This window comes from Sturnira hondurensis, unplaced genomic scaffold (assembly GCF_014824575.4).
Source record: "Sturnira hondurensis isolate 20B ecotype Veracruz unplaced genomic scaffold, ASM1482457v3 Scaffold0019835, whole genome shotgun sequence".
Taxonomy (NCBI): Eukaryota; Metazoa; Chordata; class Mammalia; order Chiroptera; family Phyllostomidae; genus Sturnira; species Sturnira hondurensis.
Genome location: NW_028092466.1, coordinates 3441295 through 3465520, shown reverse-complemented (window position 1 = coordinate 3465520; position 24226 = coordinate 3441295). Strand labels below are relative to the sequence as shown.

Below are 24226 nucleotides of genomic sequence, written 5' to 3'. Positions count from 1 at the left end.
TAAAAAAAAATCGAATTCTAAAAAGGTTTATAATAAAAAAAACAACAGCAATCCGTGCCACTCCCTTCTAACCACTCCATCACTAACCTCCACAGTTTAAAGTAATATACTCCTATCATAATCTCAGAATTCCAACAGTTTGGGAGGTTACATAGTTTTTGCCTTCTGCAATACAGAAGGATTTTGATGTAGCTTTTTTATACTCCACCTCTTCCCTCTCCCATCTTCCTTACAGTTAAAGCAGACATTTTGGTCACATTAACAACTAACGTGGACGTTATTGTGACTATGTATGTATTCACTCTTTCTTAGGTAACACATTATAATTATGTTTCCTTTTTTGCAGTATTTTTTGTTTTCCTGGAGCTAACAATTGTCTTTCTTTTTCAATTGCTTAGATTTTCTTCAACTAAATCCCATACTCTCCAGCAGCCCCTAAGTGCAATTTGTCATGAGGGAAGCGTAGCATTCTGGTTTCTCCCCAACTCCCAGCTCTGTTCTGGAATGGTGGTTCTCCTCGTCTGCTGTGCAGTAGGTACCCTGGGTATTACCACTGATATAATCCAGTGAGTTCTCTTTCCTTCTCTCCTTCATTTGTGGCATCGCAGATCTCCTTTCCACAATTACTTTCTCATTTAAGGCAAGTACATCTGCCAGGAGCATCCTGCAATACTCCACTGCTGAGATACTGGGTACCAATGTGATTTCAGATCCTTTGAATGTCATCTCCCCCCACTACCCGATGTTCCCACACCCATTGGCTTCTCTGGGAAGCTCATAGGAACTTCTCTTTATCTGGATATTTTAAAATTTAATTATGCTGTGCTTTAACATGGGTCTTTTCTTCATTTCTTAGGCTCAGTACTTGGTGGACTCTTTCAATCATGGTCATTCCTTCCCTCAGTTCTAGGAAAATTTCTTGCATTATTTCCTTTGAAAATTTCCTTGTTCCTCTTTTCTCACTGTGATATTCCTGTTTGTATCTTGGACTGATCCTCTAATTTTTATATCCTTTGTCATTTGGTTCTAATATCTGGAAGATTTCTTCAATTTTACCTTCTCCTTAAAACTGCAGAAGGTGGCCAGTGGGCCTTTCTGTTTGTCACTTTAAAAAAAAATTATTTGTTTATTTTCTAGAAAGAGGGGAAGGGAAGGAGGAAGAGGAAGAGGAAGACAACCATCAATGTGTGGTTGTCTCTCATGCGCCCCCTACTGGAGACGTGGCCTGCAACCCAGGTATGTGCCCTGACTGGGAATCGAACCTGTGACCTTTTGGTTCGCAGCCTGTGCTCAATCCACTGAGCCATACCAGCCAGGATGTTTGTCACTTTTTAAAAATAACTTCTCATAGCTCTTTCTTTCACAAACAGAAAGGACATAATTGAAGGATGTAAGCCAATGTAACTATAAGACATTGAGGTCCACTACATTTGTTCATATCTATACTTATTTAATATGCAAGTGGCAGGTCCATTTGCCAAGCAGAAGAAATGGCACCATTCCTTTTGGCATCTCAGTGTGACAACAACACTTTCTTCTGTTAATGACAATCTATATATTTGGGGATCTTTTGAAATTCATATTGCTTGGCATGACTTTAAGAATGGCTCTAACTAAAAAGTCCTTTAGAACATACACAAACCTTTTCCAGTTCAACAGGTCCATGAAGAGTCTAATAGTTCTGACGGAAACATCAAAGGCTGGGAAAACATCTCAGATGATTTTTGGTGAAATTGATACAGAGCATACCATGGCCTCCATGGAATGTGTCTACCAGCTGCACACCCGCCCTTCTCTGCTCCGCCACACTGGGCAGTGGAGTCTGCAAACCACTCTCCCAGGCTCCTGTTACGTTCTGTTAATATAAGGTACTGGTCAGAGTTCAGGAAGCAAGAAGGGGGATGAAGATCTTCTTTCTTTCTTTCCTCACCTACTTCCAGCAGTGTCTCTGCAAGTGTGCACTGTTGCTTCGCTGATCCCAGCTACAGCACAGCAGCCACTCTTTAGTGGTCCCAGAAACAGCAAGGCAGGCTCCAGTGGGTCTGTGGGTGTCTCTCTCCTTGTGGTCCCAGCTGGGCTCCGGAGCTCCCTCCTAGGTGCCTCCAGCCCTGGCTCCGAAGCATCCCCGCGTGCGGCAGGGAGTACGGCCTCTGCAGCCCTCCTTCCGCACCTTTCTTCTCTAGGTCTGTGGGCAGCAGCTGCTTCACACAGTTACCACTTTCAGGACCACTTCGCTCTCCCCTTTTATTCTCTCAGTCCTGCCAACAGTATTGTAACAAATTCTTTGCATTAAGTCTCCCCTTAGTGGATCACTCTTTTTCCTGACTGGCCCCAGTGAATAGGACATCCCTGGGGATAAAAACTTAAAAAAAAAAAACAAAAAACGCTCTACAAGTTCTCAAGCAGTTAAAGGTACAGTGCTTCATCTATGGTTAGGATCGCAAAAGTATAGCCTGACTTTAACTGTTTTATCAATAAAGCCTCGCATCTCTAGAAGATGGTAGATTTGCCCGAATGTGAAGTTGTAAATTAAAGACAGTATCCACCACTTTCCAAACTCAGTAAACAAATGCGCAACAGACCCTTTTCATAAAGTCTGACTGATACAACAGTGGTTTCTATACTGCTAAAATAACCAACCTCCCCACCCCAAACAAAACAGTCTTTCAATGGGTAGAGGAAACCAAGTTGAGAGAAGGCTGCTTCAGTCTTCGATTTTGCAAAACGCAGCCGCGCCTCATCACTCTGGTGGTAAGTCACTATCTTCAACACACTTTAAAATGAGTAATGAAAATGGCAAGAAAGCAGATACAAAAGATATTTTTAAAAGCAAGTTGTCAGAGTACATCATAAAGATATCATTCAATAACATTTTTAAAATGCACTTCTTGGACTCCTCCTGTACTCTGTTACATTCTATAACACACTTCCAGATGGTTCCATGCTCTGTGACACATCAAGGGAGAGAGTGACTGGCTGGGACAGACAAAACAAACCAGTGGATGGCAAGGCTTCATACACGGCTGGCTGAGAGGGTGGGATGTGGCTGAGGAGAGAGGTCTTCGGAGGAGGAATGTTCTTACAGAGATGAGGAAGAGAGAAGAGCAGTGGAGAGAGGAAGACTGGAACTACGAGAAAACAGGGCAGGAGAAAGAAGGAAAAAAAGACTAGAAAGGGAGAAGATGGAAAAGAGGCAAGAGGGAGAGTATGGGGGCACAGGGAGACCTAGCAACCTGGAGCCAGAGACGCGCCTTCAGGGTGGGTGTATTAGGGCTCCACGTGAGGGGCTGATGGTGGGTCCAGAGCCCGGGAAGTCAGCCCCTCTGGGGCAGCTGGTGCTGCGGGGCTGTTTGCTCAGAGAAGCCTTCTTAGGGTTATTTACAACACCCTCTCCCTGAAGTGAAGGATGGAGAATCCAACTTTCAACATTACTGTGGAAGAAAGGATAGGTTCCTGGCTGTGGGCGTTACCACCTTAAAAATAAACATCCCTGGGGGGAGGGGGGACAGGAGGGGAGAAGGTTGAATAGAGTACCCCCAATCCCTGCAGAGAAGTTCCCCAGAGGACTCCCCATTATCATACACTCACACCTACAAACTGGGCAGCTTTCCAGGTACTCAGTGACACCAGGGACACGTGACTGGGCTTCACGGAAATGAGCAGGGTAGCCCGGCACAGTTTGCCTGCCACTTCGGAGAGAAAAACTTCAACAATAAAACCTCTGGGTTCGGTTTGAGGGTTACTATTGGTATAACTGGTAGTGAGTTTATGTCTCTTTTTCCAAAGGCCCTACATTTGCCTTTAAATAGCTAAATATTCTAATGTGCCAAAGGCAGGCTATGTTATGTTTGGCCTGGTAAAGGTTAGAAGAACAGTCACAGGACAAAGAGAAGCTCCTTCCAGTGGGGTTTCCTTCCCCTCCCCCCTTCACAGATACACTCAGAGCACAGTCACAGGCTCCTCTTTGCACTATGGTTAGAAGTAGGGTCATCTAGTACTTACAGACAAAAAGGGCTTCCCCTGAAAAGCCTGCCTCAGGCCCAGAATGAATTTATGCGACCAGCAGTGAAGGCACGTCCTCTGCAGGGAGGGAAGGACATTTAAACTTAACCCCATTGCAATGGTTAGATTCACTGGAGCAATCACACGCCACCAAACACAAGCCAAAGCTTAAGGGATACTTACAGAAGTAGAAGACCCAGAGAACGCAGTTCCAGAACATTTTTTTTAAAGAAAGAGAAGCAGAGTTGAAAAAACAGATAAAAGAGATAAAAATTAGTGACAAAGAACAGCCAGTTTTCTGCAAGGACTGGAAGTTGAACCTCTCTCAGGAACTGGAAGTATGAACAAACTCAGTGCCACAGTGAGACGTGTCGCTGCCCACTGCCGTGGCAGAAGGTGTGACTACCATCACGTATGAAGGATAATCTCAGAGGAATGACAACAGGAAAAGAGAAGTCTGCAGGTCACACATTCCAGGCAGGAAACTCTCCTTCTAGATTTCAAAAATCAGTTGCCATTATTTCAGATGAATATAGTGTCAATAATGCTTAATTCACTTATCCCTATTTTTTAAATGTCCTCTAGTTTTTGAAGCCATCTTTTCCAATTTCTATTTTATTTAGGCAAATCAAATAGATATTATTAAGACTCTGTTACTGCATCATGTAAACAATGGTTATGTGCACCAGTATGGCACATTATTTTAAAGATGCCAAGGAATTTTAGAAACTGTATTATCCCAACTCTGCCGTAATCTCATGGGATGGAGAGCACCAAGTACTTACTCAGTTTTTAGCTGGAAAAGAATGTTGCTGTGGCGAAATGCACAGAACGTGAAATCCACCCCGACAGCCACTTTTAAGCCCACGTTCGGTGGTGGCAGCATATTTACACGGCATGCTCCTGACACCTCCATTTTCATTCATTTCTTAAAGTGAGCATTTTTAGTTTTCTTTCCAGTTCTCTGAGTGTTTACAGGTAAGAGGTTATACCAGATAAACAGCAACACAATGATGAAAACCTTGGTTCTCTTTCTGCAAGAATTTTTTAAAAAATAAGACTTTTCAGAAATTCAAGTCGTTTTGAAAGAAATTACTGCTAGAGGCTCGAAAAGGAAGAAGGGTTCCTGGAAGCACAAATCAGGTGTGAAAGGATACCCAGGGGCCTTCGGGATGCATGCCCGGTGCACTGTCAGCTCCGAGCCCAGGTGCGTGAGACGCAAGGAGGCCTGTGGTGCTGCCCTGGGGGACGGCCTGTGTCACGGACGGCTGACCTCCAGTCCAATCCAAAGATCATTTTGCTGCTAATCCGGAGAAATTGATCTCACCGTGTTCACACTCACAGACAGAGAAAACCCAACAGTGATGTAAAATGAGCCCCAAATCAATTATTCTAAGGAATTGAGCATTGGTTCAATGGCTGAAAATTGACATTACTGCCTAGCTCTGAAAGACAAAGGAAAAGTGAGTCAAAAAATAAATACCGAGTCACCAGTGAGGTTCTGTTGAGCTGGCTGATGGATCCCTAGAGCTGATAAAAACTTTAATTAATGCAACAATGCCTATAGTCAAGTTCTTTAAAAGCTAATATCAGGACTCATAACACTGCATTCCTAAAGGGTTTGGAAGGATAATTATCAGTTTTCTGAATAGCACAAATCCCCTTAAACCATCTAACCCCTCCTACTTCACTCAAACATGGGTAGTTCCAAGTGGACATCTGTGATGTTAGAACCAAAAAGAAGCCACGTGGGCTGGTGCTCTGGACGGCAGGCCCTGCTTTGCAATGGGGCCACTTTCCCATGGGCACTGCCAGGCAGTGTGCGGCGTGGAACTCGGCAGCAGGAGCAGATTTACTCACGGACTGAACAGCAGTGGCTGACAGACAGGCTTTGCAGAGAGTTAGAAATGGCTACTGCCAGGTATTAACTGCTATACTTTCTAAGGATGTGATAACCCCTTCCTTAATTTTATTTCCATGTGAGCCCTGACAAAGAAGACACATAGTAAGAAGGGCTCCTGGTGGCTAACTGGGCTCAAATTTTAGAAAACAGAGCCTCGCAGCCATTTCTATACAAGGGTCTTTTACACAAACTGCACTCTAGGGAGAAGCTTGCACTGAACTACCTGCCTCTGCACTGAACCGCCTTTCTGCACTGGGTTGCTGCCATCTCAGCCAGTCCTTATCCAGACCAGTGTGGCTCAGAGGGTTGGGGACTGTCCCACAAAGCAAAAGGTCACTGGTTCATTCCTGGTCAGGGCACATGCCTGGGTAATGGGTTTGGTGAGAGGCAGCCAATGTATGTTTCTCTCTCCTATCATGTTTCTCTCCCTCTCTTTCTTCCCTCCTTCCCCTCTCTCTAAAAATAAATAAAACTTTTTTTTTTTTAAAAAGGAGTTCCTGGAACCCTATTTCAACCACTGGGACTGAGGCTTTCCCTGTCCAACTAGAACTGCACAGCTCTGACCAACCAGAGCAGCTCTATTTAACCAATTAGGAAAGTCCCTTTTGGACCAAACTGCGAGGTTTTGGGGTCCTCATTTGCATGAGGCCAAAACAATGAAGCACCCAGTGGGCAGGGCCTTCTGTATAAGCCAGCTCCATTCTGGCTCTGAGAGCACATCTTCCCTTTCCATCAAAGACTGAAGCCTATTTCCCTGGCTGAAACACGAGGATGTGTTAACACCATTCAACTCTATTTATCAATGGCTATTGTTTCTCACAGGCAACACTGGGTAGCACAGCCAGGGGCGAGTGAGGCAATCTCATTCTCTGAGGCCACACTAACTGGCTGGGCCTAGAGGGGCTCTTACACAGACCGGCAGTCTGACACTTCAGTTTTTGTTTTGATAATACACAAAGAAGATGATTTACTTGTGAGTAATTATGAGTTTAATAACCCTAAAACCAGCTACATGTCCATTTAGTCCATTTTATAATTATAACTGTTAAAGGGGGGTGAGAGGCATGAAAATCTCTACCAAACCTTAAACTTTACTAAACTTCCCCCCAAATTAAAAATGCCTACCAGCTCACTTTTTAAAATATAACTAAAAGTAGCCCCAGAATTATAAAACCAACTTGGGAGAAAAGCATTAGGAATCTCTATAGGCCAACTACTTTCGAACACAGGACTACAGAGCTATTCTAAACAACCCATCCTTTTATTTTGTTATCAAAATACATGCCACCAAACCCTCTCACACCTTCCCTTTTTATCTTTCTTGTTATGTTTTGATAAGAAAAATTATACACTCATTTACGTTAAAAAATTTTTCAACCAACACAGCAGTATGTAACACATATGGTAATAGTCTGCTTAGGCATGATCTGCCTCTGCACGTGTCTCACCTGGTGCTGTCCACCCTGTGAAATGAAGAGAATAACAAAGGTCTGACCTCGACCTGATTTACTGGTGTGTGTGTGTGTGTGTGTGTGTGTGTAAGCCATTGATTCTACATGTAAAAAGATATCAAGTGACTTCCTTCCCAGGCTTATCCAGCTTGGGCAATTACAGACATAGCAAAATCCAATTCTTCATTTCATTTCAATTTACAAATGTAAAATAAAATCAATACGTGAATGAGCAGCACTTGAGTGTAATGGTGAACTGCTGAAGGATTATGTGGGTTGGCAACATATCTTGAGTGCTGACGGGGCGCTCTTTCCTCCTAAGCAGTAGACAAATAACAGAGGTAAAGTATACTTTGAGTATATGAAGCACGAAGCATGCTCTGTCCCAGGCCTGCCGATAGTCTTTCTAAATGCAGCCAGTACCTGCCAATCCCATAGGTCCAGGTGAAGGCAGATGAATTCACTGGTGAACAAACATTACCAGGAAACACACTCAAACACGTACGCCAGCAGTAGCATCAACCAAGGTTCATACAGTGTCATTATTATTCCATAACAGCATAAGCCACTCTTGGAAATCACACCTTATTTTTCCAAGCCACACCAAGCAAATACAATAATCAAAAAATAGTTCTACTTTGTGACTGTTACTGACCCCTTGATGATAGCAAAAGTCACTACCTCGTCACAGATTACAGGCGTTTGGGGCCCTCTGAGGTGGTTGAGGTGACAGCTTCTGAGGTTGTCAGTCCCAATCAATCACTCTCCATTACGTAAAGGTTTTCCAATTTTGTGCTCTCTCAAGAGCTCCGCTTTGCCTGGATTAAGCTGAAGCATCAGCATTTGAACTTTTTGCTCCTATTACTGCTCCCTAAATAAATGCTATTAGAAGAAAAACTAGCTTTTCCACAGTAGGAACTCGAAATCAAAGCTGACCACAGTGATGTGGCCACATATAAGATATATTTAACCACAAACACTTCAAAGGTGCACATTATGCAAACTTCGTGAGCAACCCTGGGCCCAGAGGGTGGGGGCATTTAAAGTGCCAAGAGAAGGAGAGGTCTGCAGCTCCGGAAATGAATACGGAGCAATTCCAACGTATTCATTGTGATGCCACAGTACTCTCGGATCTCAGAAGCAGTCTCCTGTGCGTTTTACACTATGTGGTTTTACTACCTTGTACCTATTATCTTCATGATGGAGAAAAGTCATTTTTCTAAAATACAGCAGATATGTTTGGGGAGAACAGTTTAAAATCAACTGAAAAAGGCATTTTTAAAAAATAAGAGCACCTAAGAAAGGGACTCAATCTTGTTTATCTTTGTAATCTTGAGGGCCAGTTAGATGTTTGCTGCATTAAGACACCAAATCCAAAAGATGGGAGCCCATTTATATAAATATGGTCAAGGTTACAATCATGCACATTCTTCTGTCCCAATAAACAAACTTTTCATTATGGTTTTTAATGGTTGCATAAATGTGACAAAGCCAGAAACAGAGTGGTAAGAATAGACAGTCATGAAGAGGGAAGAGACATATTTCAGAGCTAGCCTCACCCAGGCCTAGAGACCAGCTGCAGAGACGGAAAAGAGAGTGGCCCTCAAAGCAGCACACTGCGACACGTGCTATTGGGCCCGCGTGGGGTTTTTCAATGTTAATTTAAAATGTTGGGCGGTTTCACTTAAAGGTCCAGATTTCAGGCTTCTCTTAAAAAACTAAACAAACAGATGATCTGGCAATTCTAGGCCTGCATCCCCATGGGCAGGAATCTGCTGTTTATCCTCTCGTTTACCGCAGGAGGCAGCCACAGCAGCCCGCTGCACTCGCCAGGGCTTTCTGCCTGGCCTCCAGAAGCATTTGAAGCAATGAAGGAAGGGTTGAGCCTGAAAATGCAGGAAGCACAGGAGAGGAAGCTTATTCTGAGGTAAAGACAATGGGTCTACGAAGAACATGTACAGATTGAGAGGGTGCCGGGGACAGTCCAGAGAAAGTGGTGGGAAGCAGAAGAAGATGCAGACCTTGAGATTCAAGGGACGTTCGTATGAGATGCAGAACTGTTAGCTGCCCATGAAGCCATCCAAGAGAGTCAATGAAGTAGCTTAAAGAAAAAGCGTCGAGGAAAAAAAAAGAGCAGAGGACAGAGCCCTCAGTACTGTCCTCAACAGAAGAGGAAAAATAAAAAATTAAAAAAACAATCGAAGAGACAAGGGAGGATGAGGTAGCACCAGAGGCTCTCCAAGACCTGGTGCCCTCACAGCTGTCCAGCTTCCGTCTCTGCCTCTCCCACAGACGTCCTGGACCCCAGGCAGCCAGTACTATTTGTTGTTTGAGAAACCGAGGACTGTTGTCCCCCTCAGTGACTCCTTCAAAGCCATGTTTCCTACTGCCTGCAGTGCTGCTTCCTCCCACCTGCCTTTGTCACACTTCGATGGCACTTTCTACAATGAGCTCCAGTGGCCCCAGTGAGCTTGCTTCCACAGAGCCCTGTGTATCATGAGCACAGCCTTTCTTGGACTGCCCTGCATTTGCCACCTTCCCACTAGGCTCGGTGCCAGGCGCCAGGTCTCCTCCAACATTGGATCCTCAGTGGCTGGCGTGGCGTTCAACGAGCAGCAGAGCAAAGGGAGGGAAGGAGTAAGCAACTGCAGTGGCAGGACAAATCTTGGGGTAATGCTATGTCACAGAAATCAAGGAAGAGCCATTTCCTCTTTGAACAATCTGGAATACTAGGAGTCATTCAAGGGGAGTGAAGAGAGGCAATGTATTTTAGCAAGAACCTGTCACCAGCAAGTTTAGGTGGGGGATGGTTTCTGATACATTATTGGGAAGTAATTTGGAAATATGTATCGAAAGGCTTACCACTGCTCACACCTAGGTCTAAAAAAATCTACTTGGGAAGTCCATCTACAACGGACAACATGTTTTATTTGTTTTGTTTCCCCCCTGACTGTTCAGATCTAACCCCATTTCCATTTTGAGGGAGCTCCCATCCCACTGGGGATGCCAATATGGCCGGATTCTCCCTCTGCAGGCCCCTCCCCAGCAGCCAGGCCTGGCCATTCGGGCACCCCTCCCCTGACAGGGGGCAGCAGAGGTGGTCAGAGGCGTGGCCTCCCTGGGCAACTCTGGCTGCAAGCATCCCCACCTGGTTCTCCCTCCCAGGGATGGCTGCACTGACCCCTGGCCCTCCAGCATCCTGTCACTCTTCCGAGCCTCTAACAGCCCTCCAATTGGGACCCCATTTTTATCAGACAGCTAGAGTTAGTCTCTGATCTGGCCCTGGAAATATCCTTAACTGATATCTTGCCCGATAGAAAAATAATCCTAAATATGAGAAAAAAGCTTTATGTGTATAATGCAACATTATCTACACAGCAAAATGTGGAAATAATCTAAACTCCCCCAAATAGGAGTATTTAAGTAAATGATAGTACAGGCACTTGATGGAAGAGCTGTACTAACAGTACTAAAAGGAAAAGAGGTTTATAATAAAATGTTACAATTAGAAGGGTTTAACTATAGTATTATTGTGCTCTTACAAAAATACTATTTGTAGTGGGAAAATGAGTAGAAGTACGAAAATATTGACCAGAAGTATCTTTTCCTTAAAATTTTAATTTTAAAATTCTGAAGATCCAGCTTCAAGTGCGGCCCCGCCCCCCGACTGGGAAGGAGCCGATGCTAATCAGATCTGCTCCTCGGCACCCTCTCCTGCTGACAACATATCTGCTGCCTGTACTGGGTCCCTCTGCCTCCCTTTTCCCGCCATCCTCTGTGTGGCCCTCCCTCTGTCTCTTAAATGAGATCACAGATACTGCTTATTTTGCTTTTGCACTTTACCAGAAGGAGCTTCTCCTGCTCATTCTTCAGAGCTCTGCTCAGCATTGTGTCCTCCTGGGAACTTCTGGAAGCCCCTAGGATGACTTAGACCCTTTTCCTCCAGCGCTACATTTTAAGGATCCATGAGGGCCCCTCCCATAGGCTCTTAGTTCCCTGAGGACAGAGGCAGTGCCCTGTGTACCTTTCAGCTCCAGTACCTCACCCAGTGCCAGATGCATTGACGATGCCCAGTGTTGGTGGAGAAGAAGAAAGGATGAGTGAGGGGGCAAGGGAGCACTGAGATTGAGGACAACACGCTCTGAAGGCAGACGGGCATTAGTAGAGGGCTGGGCATTTCTCCACAGAGACTGAATGGACAATGACACGAGGAAATACAGACACACATGTATGTAAAGAAAAAGGAAGCTGAGGAATTTAATGAGATTATGTCAACAACGAAGGAGCAAAAGAAAGAAGAAAAATAAGGAAACAACAGCCAAGAAGAATATTCTGGACAAACAATAAAATAAATAAAAGAACCTGCATGGTTATTCTTTTGCTTCAGATTGTTTGTGTTTATGGAAGGGCTTCAGAAATCATCCCTTCGGAGATTAAACTGTCTCTGAGGTCAGTGAAACAAACCGACTGCTTCTTGTGGCGCCCAGTCTCTCGCCCGGGCTGCATTAGGTCCGCAGAGCTAACCCAAGGAAAAGCGCACACAGCACTCACTGCACAGGGGTCAGGCAGCACCACCCTCCCGCCGCACGGGCGCCAGAGGGGGCCTTCACTAGCGTCCTGAGGGGTAATGGGCTTTGAGTAGAAAGTTCTACATTTCAGTTTACTTTTAAAAATAAACTCCATGGCCAATCACTGCTAACTCTGCAGCTCCAGACCACCCCTGCATGACTTGCTCACGGTGCCACCATTCTTCCCAAAGGCCCCAGTATATTGGCCTCAAACAGAGCCTCCGGGTCCTATTGGTTGAGGTGGCTCTTGGCTACCAATTTTAACCCACATTTAACCAGAACTGGCCTTTATTAAGGACTCTCTAGAACCAGTCACTATGCCACCCAACTTGCTCTCATTATTTCATAGGATCACCATGGGTACTAGTCATTGTCACCCTTACTTTACAGAGAAGGGAGCTGAGACTTAGGCAAGTGGCTCACCCCAAGATGTGTGTGGCAGAGCCCCAGCGGCAGCCTGGTCTGTGCAGCCCCACGCCATGCTGGTCTACACTGGTTTTAACCTTTGTGAGCTGAAGGCAAATCCAATGGTTTTGGATTTGAGATCAACTCAAATCTCAAGATTGAGAGAGTGTTAATGCAAATGTTAGCTGGGCTGATTTCTAACCACAGCACTGAAACCTTGCTAAAATTACAATAAATGTGTTTAGACAACATTACGTAATAGTCAATATGCTGAGAAGCAATAGTGTCCCTCAGCCTGAGTCACTCAGAATTCGTAGTCTGGCCCTTCACAATTGGCCCTGTCCCTCAACTCAGACGAGGCTCTATTCTGAATTTTAATGAGAACTAGGCACACTGAATATTTAAACTGCAATGACAAAGATCTTGCTTTTACATGGATGTCCTTAATATAAGCAATAGATCTGAAAATACGTATAGGTACCGATGGAAAATATCAGTCTAGTTTTCATTTAGAAGCTGGAAAAAGACAATACTGTTTTCTACTTGATGCTATTATTGAGGCAGGGGTAGATGAAGAAAAGAGATGAAAAACCACACAAAGATCTCAGTAAAAGTGTTAAAGCCCGGGCTCCGAGGGAAAGGTTCACAAAGCGGTGCTCGAAGCCTTTGTTAACAACTGAACAAACAAATTCATCACCAGGCCCTTCTGAGTGGCCCCCTTGTAATTCTGTCTGTACTTATAACTAGAAATTTCCTCACTGTGAAAGCATCTATGACTGACAGATCAGATCAGCAAGGAAGATGTGCTGAGGATAAGGAAACAAAAGACCACTTCACGGTTCACAACCCGTTTTTGCTCCCCCTTAAGTAAAATGATGCCCCGGCTGCCATCCTCAGCCCACTCGACTGCTCCAGTTAAACAGTTAGAGTGCCAGGAAGGGTAACCGCCTTACACAGGCATGAGCTAATTCCCACCCCTTGAAAAGTTAAAATAGACCTTGCCTGCAGTTTCCTGTGTGTGTGTGTGTGTGTGTGTGTGTGTTTACACACAAAATGATCGACCTGGGCTTGTGTTTGGGAACAGCTCTGTCTTGAGTCTCCTGGATAAGTCCCTGCCCCCCAGATACTTGTATACTTGTGTCGATATTTGTATACTCATCTTCATGGGGGCACTATTCACAGTACTCATAGGTGGGAACAACCTGGGAGACCACTGACAGAGAAATGGACAAAATGCAGTATGTACATTCAATGGAACATATGCAGCTTAAAAAAAGGGAGGGAAATTATGATGCATGCTACAACTTAGAGGGATACTGAAGGCACTGTGCTAAGCGAAATGAGGCAGATGCAAAAGGGCGCACACGGCGTGGTTCCACTCAGATGAGGTTCCTGCAACAGAGACAGACAGGAGGATGGCACTGGCAGAGGCTGGGAGGGGGGATGGGGAGTTGGTATTTCATGGGGACAGGGCTTCAGTCTGGGATGATGACAAGTTCTGGACATGGATGGTGGTGATGGTGGCACAACAAGGTACCTGTGCTTAGTGTCACTGAGCTGAGCACTAAAAAACAGTTCAAATGGTAAATTTTATAGTATATATATTTTATCATGATAAAACACATTTTTAAAATAAAAAATCTGTTTAAGTTTGCATAGGGCTGCTAGAGCTACTCAGCAAATTCTACAATATGCTTTGCGTTCAAAGGCTTAATATTGATGAATGGAAGTCTCAGAAGGCAATCACTGGGTATTGTCAATATGGGTCTGCCCTCCCCAGAGCCCCCAAGGCCACATGCCGAACCTCCATCAGTGTGACCAGCACTGCCTGTCAACAAACACAGACTTCCCTTTAAAAACATAAATGCACTACATTCTCCCTCGGTGGTGTCAGTTATCAGAAATGTACGAGGACAGTCATTTGGGTGTTGAGCTACAATATCATTGGAACTGCTAAGTGAATATTAGGGAGAAATCGAAGGGATAAGAGAAACGTCTCCACAGTCCTCCCATGGAAAGAACAAAGAAACCCCTCCTTTCAGCGCCGAACGCTGCTGTGCAGCTGCACCTCCTGAGTCGCCACGCGTAATGCTGTTGTAGGTAGTACGTGTCACAGACAATACATGCCTATTAGAACTGCTGTATCATGTATAAATAAACACAAGTGAGGCATGAGATAATTTTACCGTTGATATATTTTAAAATATACCAAGTTTTTAAAAATATGCAGTTCAATAATTTTGGGAGTCTCTAAATCTCTTCTACTAAAAGAAATGAAGCAGTTCAGCTCAGAAGGTTGATGGAGATCTCTGGGTCTAAACACCAACAGTAGGTGATACCATGAAATGAAGAACTGGTGACAGCATTAGTAACACTGCTCACTGTGACACGGTGGATGGTGTACAGTGAATGGCGGCCACATGCAAACCCAACATGTACTGACATGTCTGTGAATGTGTTCATTCCAAAATAATAGCAACATGACTGCTTAGCACATAAAGAGAGACCTCAGGAATGTTATCAGTGATCAGGGAAGAGCCTTCCTCCTGTAGGCATACAATGACAATAGCTGACACTTGCTCATCACTTGTTCAGCACAGATGCTGAACAATGTTCTAAGTGCTATAAATCTGTATGTCTGCATCTAGGTAGGTATCATCTGTAACTATCTCTTTATCTACATTAATCCACTATGCCTTAAACAGTCCTCTCACCCCGTCTCAGAGAGGAGAAGCCCGGGGCGTGGGGGAGCCTCACGGCTGGTGAGTGGCGGCACTGGGTACGAGTGCAGGCTCTCTACGTACACACGGAAGTTCAGGGAAAACGGGTAGCAGAAGACACTTGACATATTCTATACAATTTAACTTTGATAACCAGGCTATTCACTCTTTTACAGCTGAGGAAACTAGGCTCAGCAAGATTAAGTTTATACACAAATCAAAGATAGTAAGAGAGGGAGGTGGGCGTGAACCCCCATTGCTCTGTCTCCGAAGTTTCAGGATCAAGGGCAGAGAACAGAGGTCCAGTGGACAGAAGTCACGTGAGAAGGCTGGAAGGCGAAATCAAGGAGGCTTTGCTGCTGGCAAGAAGGAGGAAGCACGTGCCTCCGGGAACAGAAGCACAGATCAGGCTGGTACCTGACGCATGAGAACTGGGGTCGGGCAGTAGAGAAGGTGATAAAAAGGAAGCAAGGAGGCCCCTGAGAGTTTCACCTCCTCTGAGGTCCCAGGGTCCTGCCCTGCCTGGCTCTCTCTCACCCTGCTGCTCTGGTCTTCTCTTTTACCGGGACACGGGCAAGGAAGGCAGTGCTGCCCAACGAGTACGTCCCAGGTGACCCCAGCACGCAGTCACTGTTCTAAGCTGGATGGGTGAGAGGGCTCCATCACACTTTCTCATGCTGAAAGGACTACAGGGGAGGCAAACCATGCATTCAGATCACTAGTTTTTTATTGTACTGTATTTCTATTTACAATAAAAGTACTAGCTTTATCACTTGGTGCACCTTCGTGAGATGAAGCACCAAATAACAATCACTGTGATTTCTACGACTGTCCCCACTTGCCATATTTTGCCATGTATGATACACACTTTTCTGTCCAAATTTTGAAGAAAAAATAAGGATGCATATTATACATGGGTAGTACTAATTCTATATCTATATAAATGTTTTTAATTCTTTTATTTATGCTTATGCATTGAAAGTGTAACTCTAGAAAGCATATAATGATGTCTGTGTGCAAAATAGTATCCTGGAATACAATAATCAGTTTTGTTTCTAAATATAAATAAATAAGATTTTGAATTAAAAAATGAAAACAAAAGATTTTTTTTCCTGAAAGTTTGGTCCAAAAACATGGGTGTGCATTATACACAGGAGAGCATTATATACGGCAAAATACGGTAACATCACTTGCCTTTGGGCAAAGCGCTGTACATGGGCAGTATGACTGAAACCTCACAAAAATCTGCATCAGAACTTCTGCAGAATAGCAAGCATCTCCATCAGAACTGCTTGGTGTACTTGTCAAATAATGAACATTCTTAACTCCAACCTAACCCTACTCAGACCCTCTAGGGGAGGGCCTGGAAATCAGCATTTAAAAAAAATCACTCCATGTGAATTCCCACTTTACTTACAAGGTATTAAGTAAGAAGTAAAGTGACTGCCAAACATAATATCACTGAGTATAGGATCCGAACTCACTTGAGCTTCGGAACCTGGGCTCTTAGCTGCTCTCAACTTCTATCTTCAACAGCCCAGCTGTGACTGGATTAGAACAGGCGCGACAGTGAATGAGACGCCTTTGCGCCCCAGGAGCTCTACTGCCACCAGTCTGCACACAGCCACACAAGGTCCCCAACGATTCTTCTCTGGAAACACATAGAAAGGTTTCTTATTTTGTGTTTTAAAAAATGAATGCACTACCCTTTCCCTGAACTCAACACGATCCATTTCATTTGAACAGGATTCTAGTTACCTTTTAGTAACGTCAGTGCTTCGTCAAATGGGACCACCCATTTCAGAGGAGCACTCAAAGCCCTGTGGTCGAGAGACAAACGTGGGCAACTCACAGCAGAGTGACCCGCAAGGGACAAGAGGGGCAGGTCCTGACCCCGCTCTCTTACCACAAGATGCTGACTTTCTGTCCACCAAGTTCACGCGCCTGGTTTCAGTGCGAAGCTTCTCGTCTGTTTTATCCACCAGGTTGGTGAGGTCATCAATTATCTCTGTAAGGGAACCAAAGAGGCGTGGTCAATGCTCCAAAATACCCTGGTTCACACCCTAGTGTCAGAGCTGTGGCGGTCCTTCTCTGTACCAATTCTCCCAAGTGTGGTAAATGAGGAGGCACAGAACTCGTGTGTATTCCTTGAAAATTGCCATTCTGATTCAAAAATGGGGGGAAACAGTACTGGTAAAGGGGAAAAAAAACAGTTTACAACAATTCCAGGAGACAGAGGAGAAATGTCAAAAGTTCAAAGGAAAAAAGGCATGTTTATGGCCAGCCAAATTGTCATTCAAGTTATAAAGGTGACTGACAGACACTAGAGAAGACTACAGGGACAACTGGGGTTCCTTCATAAAAAAAGTTCTTCACGATGAGATGCAGTCAACTAAAAATGGAGACGCCAGAGACCACAGCATGAGAGATGATGGTGAGAACAGAACCCATTTAAATACTGAGCAGAGGATAAACAGATACGTGGATTCGGTTACAGAAAGGGAGGTAATTATTATATGGTGAAGATGTAATTACAACCGACAGCCAGGAGAGGAGAAAACTGGGGGAGGAGAAACGAAATGGAAGGTGATCATTTCTTCATTGCTCACAGAGAGCCATATCAAACTGTTAAAAAGTGAAACATTTAGAAACGTATAGCTTTATAAAATCACCAAAGCTTCAATGTTTTATGTAATTTTTTGTTAACCTTAGATGGATTTTTAGTAATTACTATCTTGTAAAAAATCCTTTATGTGGTTTACTTTTTTTAACACTGTCTTTCAAAAGTGGAACAAAGCACTTAACATTTCAGATAGCATACACACTATGATCCTAATTACGTAAAAATCTTTCTATCCTTTTATATACTAAACCTATAAGGCTATGTCTGGATGATGCTAACCTAGTGTCAGTGATGATTATTTCTAGGTGGCAGGATCCTGGGTGATCTTCCTTATATTTTCTTTATTATTTGAATTTCTTATGATGAAAATATTTTTTTCAGTTTTGCTTCTTCCTTCTCTCTCTGCCTCTTTTTTAGTGATTGCTTTAGAGATATGTTGGCCAATACACATCACCACCTTTCTTAAGATTTAAACAGAACAGCCAAGTCAAAGATTTGAGGGGAGTTTTGAAGGTCACGCGGTGAGGAAGTGGGAAAGGGCAATCTGTGCAAAAAGCACAGCAGGGGGAAGGCCAGGCAAGCTGGGTGTTCAGCCTCCTGCCTCCTGCAGCACTGCCTGCAACTTCCTTTTACCTACAGGCCCTTTTATTTTTGTACTTGGATTATCTGTTTGCATGTCTTTCTATTTACAGAAAGGCTCTGACAAAAACCAACTTTTATTCATCTCTGTATCTCCCACCCCAGCAGAGTACCTGGTACACAGCAAGATGAAACACGCACTCAAAGATAAAGGCAATGAAGGAATGGAGCCCGGAAGATAAAATCGCTAAATAATTTCAAAGCATTTTGCTGCTTCTTTAAAAAGTGGATCTAAGTCACGTTTGTTGAATATTATTTACATACCACCTGTCTGGAGTATCCTTCACGGTTCATTCATGACTCTCTTCCCTGGTGTTTGGTGACACACTCCCCCTCTTTCCCTCTCCCCCACCTAGAAGCTCCATCAGGTTCTCCTCTTCCTCTGAAATCCTGGTGGTCTCAAGTGATCATCTGTATATTTTTACTCTATAGTATCACCATGATGATTTTATATGCCTTCTAGTTTATCAATATTTAAATTAAAACCCTGAAAACTTTCTGCTCTCTACAGCTCTCTAAACTTCCTGACCGAGGTAGCCAACTGCCTACTGCTTCTCTCTGCCTGGAAATTCCTGCAAACTGCCGACTCTCAAGGTCACTAAAACTAAACACTCCCTCTTCCCCCAAATCTCCTGGCCCTCAAATAATGGCACTGAGGCAGGAGGAGGAAACTCTGGAGGTGCCCCAGGGCTAAGGTAAAGGATGTCCATACAGGACAGAGACCCTGTTCCAAGACCGGTTGTTCCCACTTTCTGGAAAAGTGCTGAACCTTGGTGAATCATGAATGCACCCGCGTAGAAGATGCTACACGACCCCTGCTTCATTACAATAGCATTATAATAAATTGCCATTGTGGGACCCCCTTCCCTCGTCACCAATCAAGGAAAATCATGGGAGACACATGCGCAGTAGCTTTAAAGTAACACAACTACTTGTACATGTGCAATAAAAGCCCGCCAAAACTAGCCAGGAGGGATCTACCATATAACAATAGAGTTCCAGGGACTTCTGCCAAGATGGAGGCCTAGGTGGAAACACTGTGCCTCCTCTCACAACCAAGTTTAAAGTCAACAAAGTTTCAGTAACAAAAACACAGCCCAAACACAGAAAATTTAACTATATGGAACTCCAACAACAACGAATCGTTCAGCCAGACCGGTAAGAGGCGCTGGGCCAGCAGCAGAGCGGGGTTGGGCAGGAAAGATCTCCTGACCCAGGTGCTCAGGCAGCTGTAGGCGGATTCCAGGTGTGGGGTGGCGACAGGAGGACCCAGTGAGGGTGCAAGGTGGAAGGCTGACCTCGGTCACACATTCACACTCAGATAAACCAGTGAAGGAGCAAGCAGTGAGACAGACCGTGCGGGCCCCAGCGCGGAAAGCAGCAGAGGGGACTGCCATTGCCCCTTTTGGACCCCCGCCCCCACATACAGCGTCATAATCCAGCAAATGAGTTGCCCCGCCCTGGCGAATAGCTAGGGCTCCGCTCCTCATACGTAACAGGTGCAAACAGACCAAAACACGGCTCAAGAAAAACTCAAAGCCTCAGAGCCTATAATTCTAAGCGACCAAGAAATAGCCAATCTTTCAGATGCACAGTTCAAAACACTGGGTGATCAGGATGCTCACAGAACTGGTCGATTTTAGTCACAAATTAGAGGAACAAATGAAGGCTAAACTAATTGAAATGAAGGGAAATGCACAGGAAACCAATAGTGATGGAAAGGAAATTGGGACTCAAATCAATGGAGTGGACCAGAAGGAAGAAAAAAATGACCAAACAGAAAAATACGAAGAAACAAGAATTCAAAAAAATGAGGAGAGGCTTAGGAACCTCCAGGACACCTTTAAATGTTCCAACATCCGAATTATAGGGGTACCAGAAGGGGAAGAGAAAACAAGTTGAAAACTTATTTGAACAAATAATAAAGGAGAACTTCCCCAATCTGGCAAAGGAAATAGACTTCCGGGAAATCCAGGAAATCTCAGAGAGTCCCAAAGAAGTTGGACCCAAGAAGGAACACACCAAGGCACATCATAATTACATTAGCCAAGATTAAAATGAAGGAGAGAATCCTAGAAGCAGCAAGAGATAAGGGGACAGTCACCTACAAAGGAGCTCCCATCAGACTGTCAGCGGATTTCTCAAAAGAAACCTTACAGGCAAGAAGCGGCTGGAAAGAAGTATTCCAAGTCATGAAATCCAAAGACCTACAGCCAAGATTGCTCTATCCAGCAAAGCTTTCATTTAGAATGGAAAAGCGGATAAAGTACTTCTCAGATAAGATCAAGTTCAAGGAGTTCATCATCACCAAGCCCTTATTATATGAAATGTTAAAGGGACTTATATAAGAAAAAGAAAATGAAAAATATGAACAGTGAAAGGACAGCTAACTCACACTTATGAACGACCACACCTAAAACAAAAGCAAACCAAGAGGACAGCTAGATTGGGATTGGAACCACAGAAATGGAGATCACATGGAAGGATAGCAACAGGGGAGTGGGAGGAGAAGAAGGGGGGAGAAGGCACAGAGAATAAGTAGCATAGACGGTAGGTAGAAAATAGACAGGGGGTAGGGCAAGAATAGTATGGGAAATGTAGAAGCTAAAGAACTTGTGACACATGGACACAAACTAAAGGGGGGAAATGGTGGGGGAGAGGGTGTGCAGGGTAGAGGGGAATGAAGGGGGGGATCAGAACAACTGTAATGGCATAATCAATATAATATATTTAAAAATAGAATAGAGTACCTCCAGCCCCTGAGGTCAATCTCTGCTTGGAGTTGGCCCATTACCATGATCTGTGGAGTGTACTATCGCTTAATAAATCTGCTGTCTCTCTTTCTGCTATGAACTCTGTGTTCGGTTCAATTCTTTGTCTGCGATCACCGAGAACGTGGTTACCTGTGCCCGTCTGTGACAGCACCACCATTCATATGCTGTCCCAAGACCTTGGGAGTTCCTTGCCCTTCTCGCTTCCCGTCTCTTTCATCAGACATTCTATTTTTAGCCACTCTAGTTGATTTCCAGCCCCAGTTATCTCTCAATCCTACTATTTCTTCTAAACTCTCTTACTAATATCTCACAAAAGTTCTCCAGGGTTTCTGAGACAATGTCCTAATTTACCTTCCTGTTTCTACTCCTGGATCCTTTCAATCCATTCTCCATACTGTAAAGAGGGTTGTACTTTCTTCATATCTTACTTAGTTAAAATTAAACAGCCATATGTGGCTAGTGCCTATTATACTGAATTACAAAGCTCTAAGCACTTTTTTTTTTAGAAAAAGAGACAAGACCGAAACACATACCCACTACCACTATCACCACCACTACTGAGAGTTATTGCTTTAAAAAAGTCAACAGAGGGAATAAAAATAAATACTAAAAACTAATGATTCACTCAAAAAAAGGCAAAAAGGAGGTACAGAGGAACAAAGGCTAGACAGAACAGAAAGAATGTAAATACCTAGATGGCAGACTGAAACCCAACTGAATTAGCAGTCAATTAAATACAAATGAGCAAACTGCTCAATTAAAAGACAAAGAATGTCAGTCCAGATAAAAAGAAAAAGACAACACAACTATAGGCTTCCCCACGAAACTTACTTTACTTTAAATATGAGGCATAGAAAGTGTGTGAGAAAGCTCATGTGATTTTATTAGTATCAGACCAGATAGGCTTCAAGCCAAGGAGTGTGATCGAAGGTAAAATGGAAGTTTTCATCATGATGAAAGAACACATGTGGTGAAAATGGAAACCTCCCCCCGCCTTGTATTTAAATATTAAGGAAACTACCTCTAAACAACCCATGGGGTAAAAATCAAATCACAGGTGAACACAGAAAATGTTTTGAACTGAATGATAAAGACAATCCAAAATAAAAGTCTGGAATGCAGCTAAAGCAGTGGCTCAGAAGGAAGTTTACTGCTTTAAACACATATCATAGAAAAGAAGATGTAAAAAGTCAACGATCAGACTAAAGGAGACAATCACATGAACATTTCAATAAATTCATTAAAAGGGTTTGACACAATTCAGTGTTCACTCATGATAAATTCTCAAAAAAAACACAAAACCCCAGGAGGGAGAGGGAGCGCCCCGTCTGATGAAGGGCACCATGAAAACTCCCAGCCAGCAGCACACTTCACGGGAAGCAGCGAACCCTTTTCCTCTGAGGTTAGGAGCAAGGCAAACATGCTGCTCTGACAACCTGTTGAGTATTTTATTTGAAGGCAAAAATACTTAAAAGGAAGATGTGAATATGTATGTGTGACATGATTATATACATGGAACACTCTGGAATCTATTTTAAAACTACTGGTACAAATGATCTAACAAATTCACAGACGCACAATCAATTATGAAGAGCAGTGCATTTCTATATACTAGTGACAAGCAACTGAAAATGAAAGTAAAAAATATTATTTAAAATAGCATGAAAAAACTATATCAAATACTTAGAAATAAATCTAACAAAAAAGGTGCAAGACCTCTATGAGGAACACTATAAAACAGAGTGGGGGAAATCAAAGACTGAAATAAATGGAGAGATAGACCATGTTCATGAATTAAAAGACTCAATATTTTAAAGTTATCTGTTCATTCTCCTCAACTGATCTGTAGATTCAGTATAATTCCAATCAAAATCCTAGCAGGCTTTAAATGTGAAATTGGCAAGCCAATTCTAAAATGTTCGTGGAATGTATGAGATTTAGAATTACCAAAATAATCTTGACAAAGGAAAAATAAAGGTGGAGATACTACATCACTAAAATTCAAGATTTATTACAAATATATAAGGCCAAGAGACTGGTCAATTGATCTTCATAAAAAAATTTCAGCTCATGCAAGGATACCATTAAGAAAATTAATAAACAAACCACAGACAGGTAAATACTTATAAGCCATATATCTGATAAACTATCTGTATCCAGAATACATAAAGAATGCCTACATGTTAACAATAAAAATAGCAAACAAACCTAATTTAAAAGCAGGCAAAAGACCTGAGCAGATGTTTTGTAAGAGGATTTCTACAAATGGCCCACGTGCACAGAAGAAGGCAGGCGCTCAACCCCATCAGTCATTAGGGAAACGCAAGTCTCAACCACTGCCAGCGCCACTCCACACCCGTTAGAATGAGAAAATTAGACTCGCGGTACTAATTATTGGGGAGGATTTGGTGAAAAGGTCATTGTAGGAGTGTGTGTAATCAAGTTAACCATCCATCTACCCTATGACCCAGAAATTTCACTCCCAAGTATTTACTAAACAAAAATAAAAACACGTTACCCAGAAAGACCTGTACAAAAATATACACAGTCCTATTCATTAAAACCCCAAACTAGAAACAGCCCCAATATCCATCAATAGAAAAAGGAATAAGCAAATTGGGTATATCTGTACAATGGAATACTATTCAACAATAAAAACAAACAGCTACTTATAAATACACCTGCATAAATCTCAAAAGCATTTTGTTGGCTAAAATAAGAAAATAGCCCTGGCTGGTGTAGCTCAGTGGATTGAGCGCGGGCCTGCGAACCAGAGGATCGCGGTTCGATTCCCAGTCAGGGCACATACCCGGGTTGCAGGCCGGTTCCCTGCAGGCCAACTCCCAGCAGGGGACACATGAAAGGCAACCATACATTGATATTTCTCTCCCTCTCTCCTTCTTCTCTGAAGATAAATAAATAAAATCTTTAAAAAAAAATAAAATAAAATAAGAAAATAAAGTCAATACACACTTGACGACTCCTTTCATATGAAAGATACGGATAAACCTAATCCACTGGATAGAAACCGGAAGGTCGTCTCCTGGGAGGAGGGGGTGCAGGGATTGACTGGAAAGGGGCGTGAGGGAATTTTCCAGATGGTGGAGATGTTTTAAATAGTCACACAAATACATAGTCAAA

At 43.4% G+C, this 24226-nt stretch overlaps 1 protein-coding gene across 1 annotated transcript in view; it reads right to left on the bottom strand.

Moving 5' to 3' along the window:
- Positions 1-24226, bottom strand: part of STX8 (syntaxin 8) — a 250258-nt gene that overhangs the window by 72709 nt on the left and 153323 nt on the right. The window contains exon 7 of the mRNA XM_037028102.1: positions 16956-17057. Coding sequence (XP_036883997.1) covers positions 16956-17057 — 102 coding nt within the window. The remainder of the gene's footprint in view (positions 1-16955; positions 17058-24226) is intronic.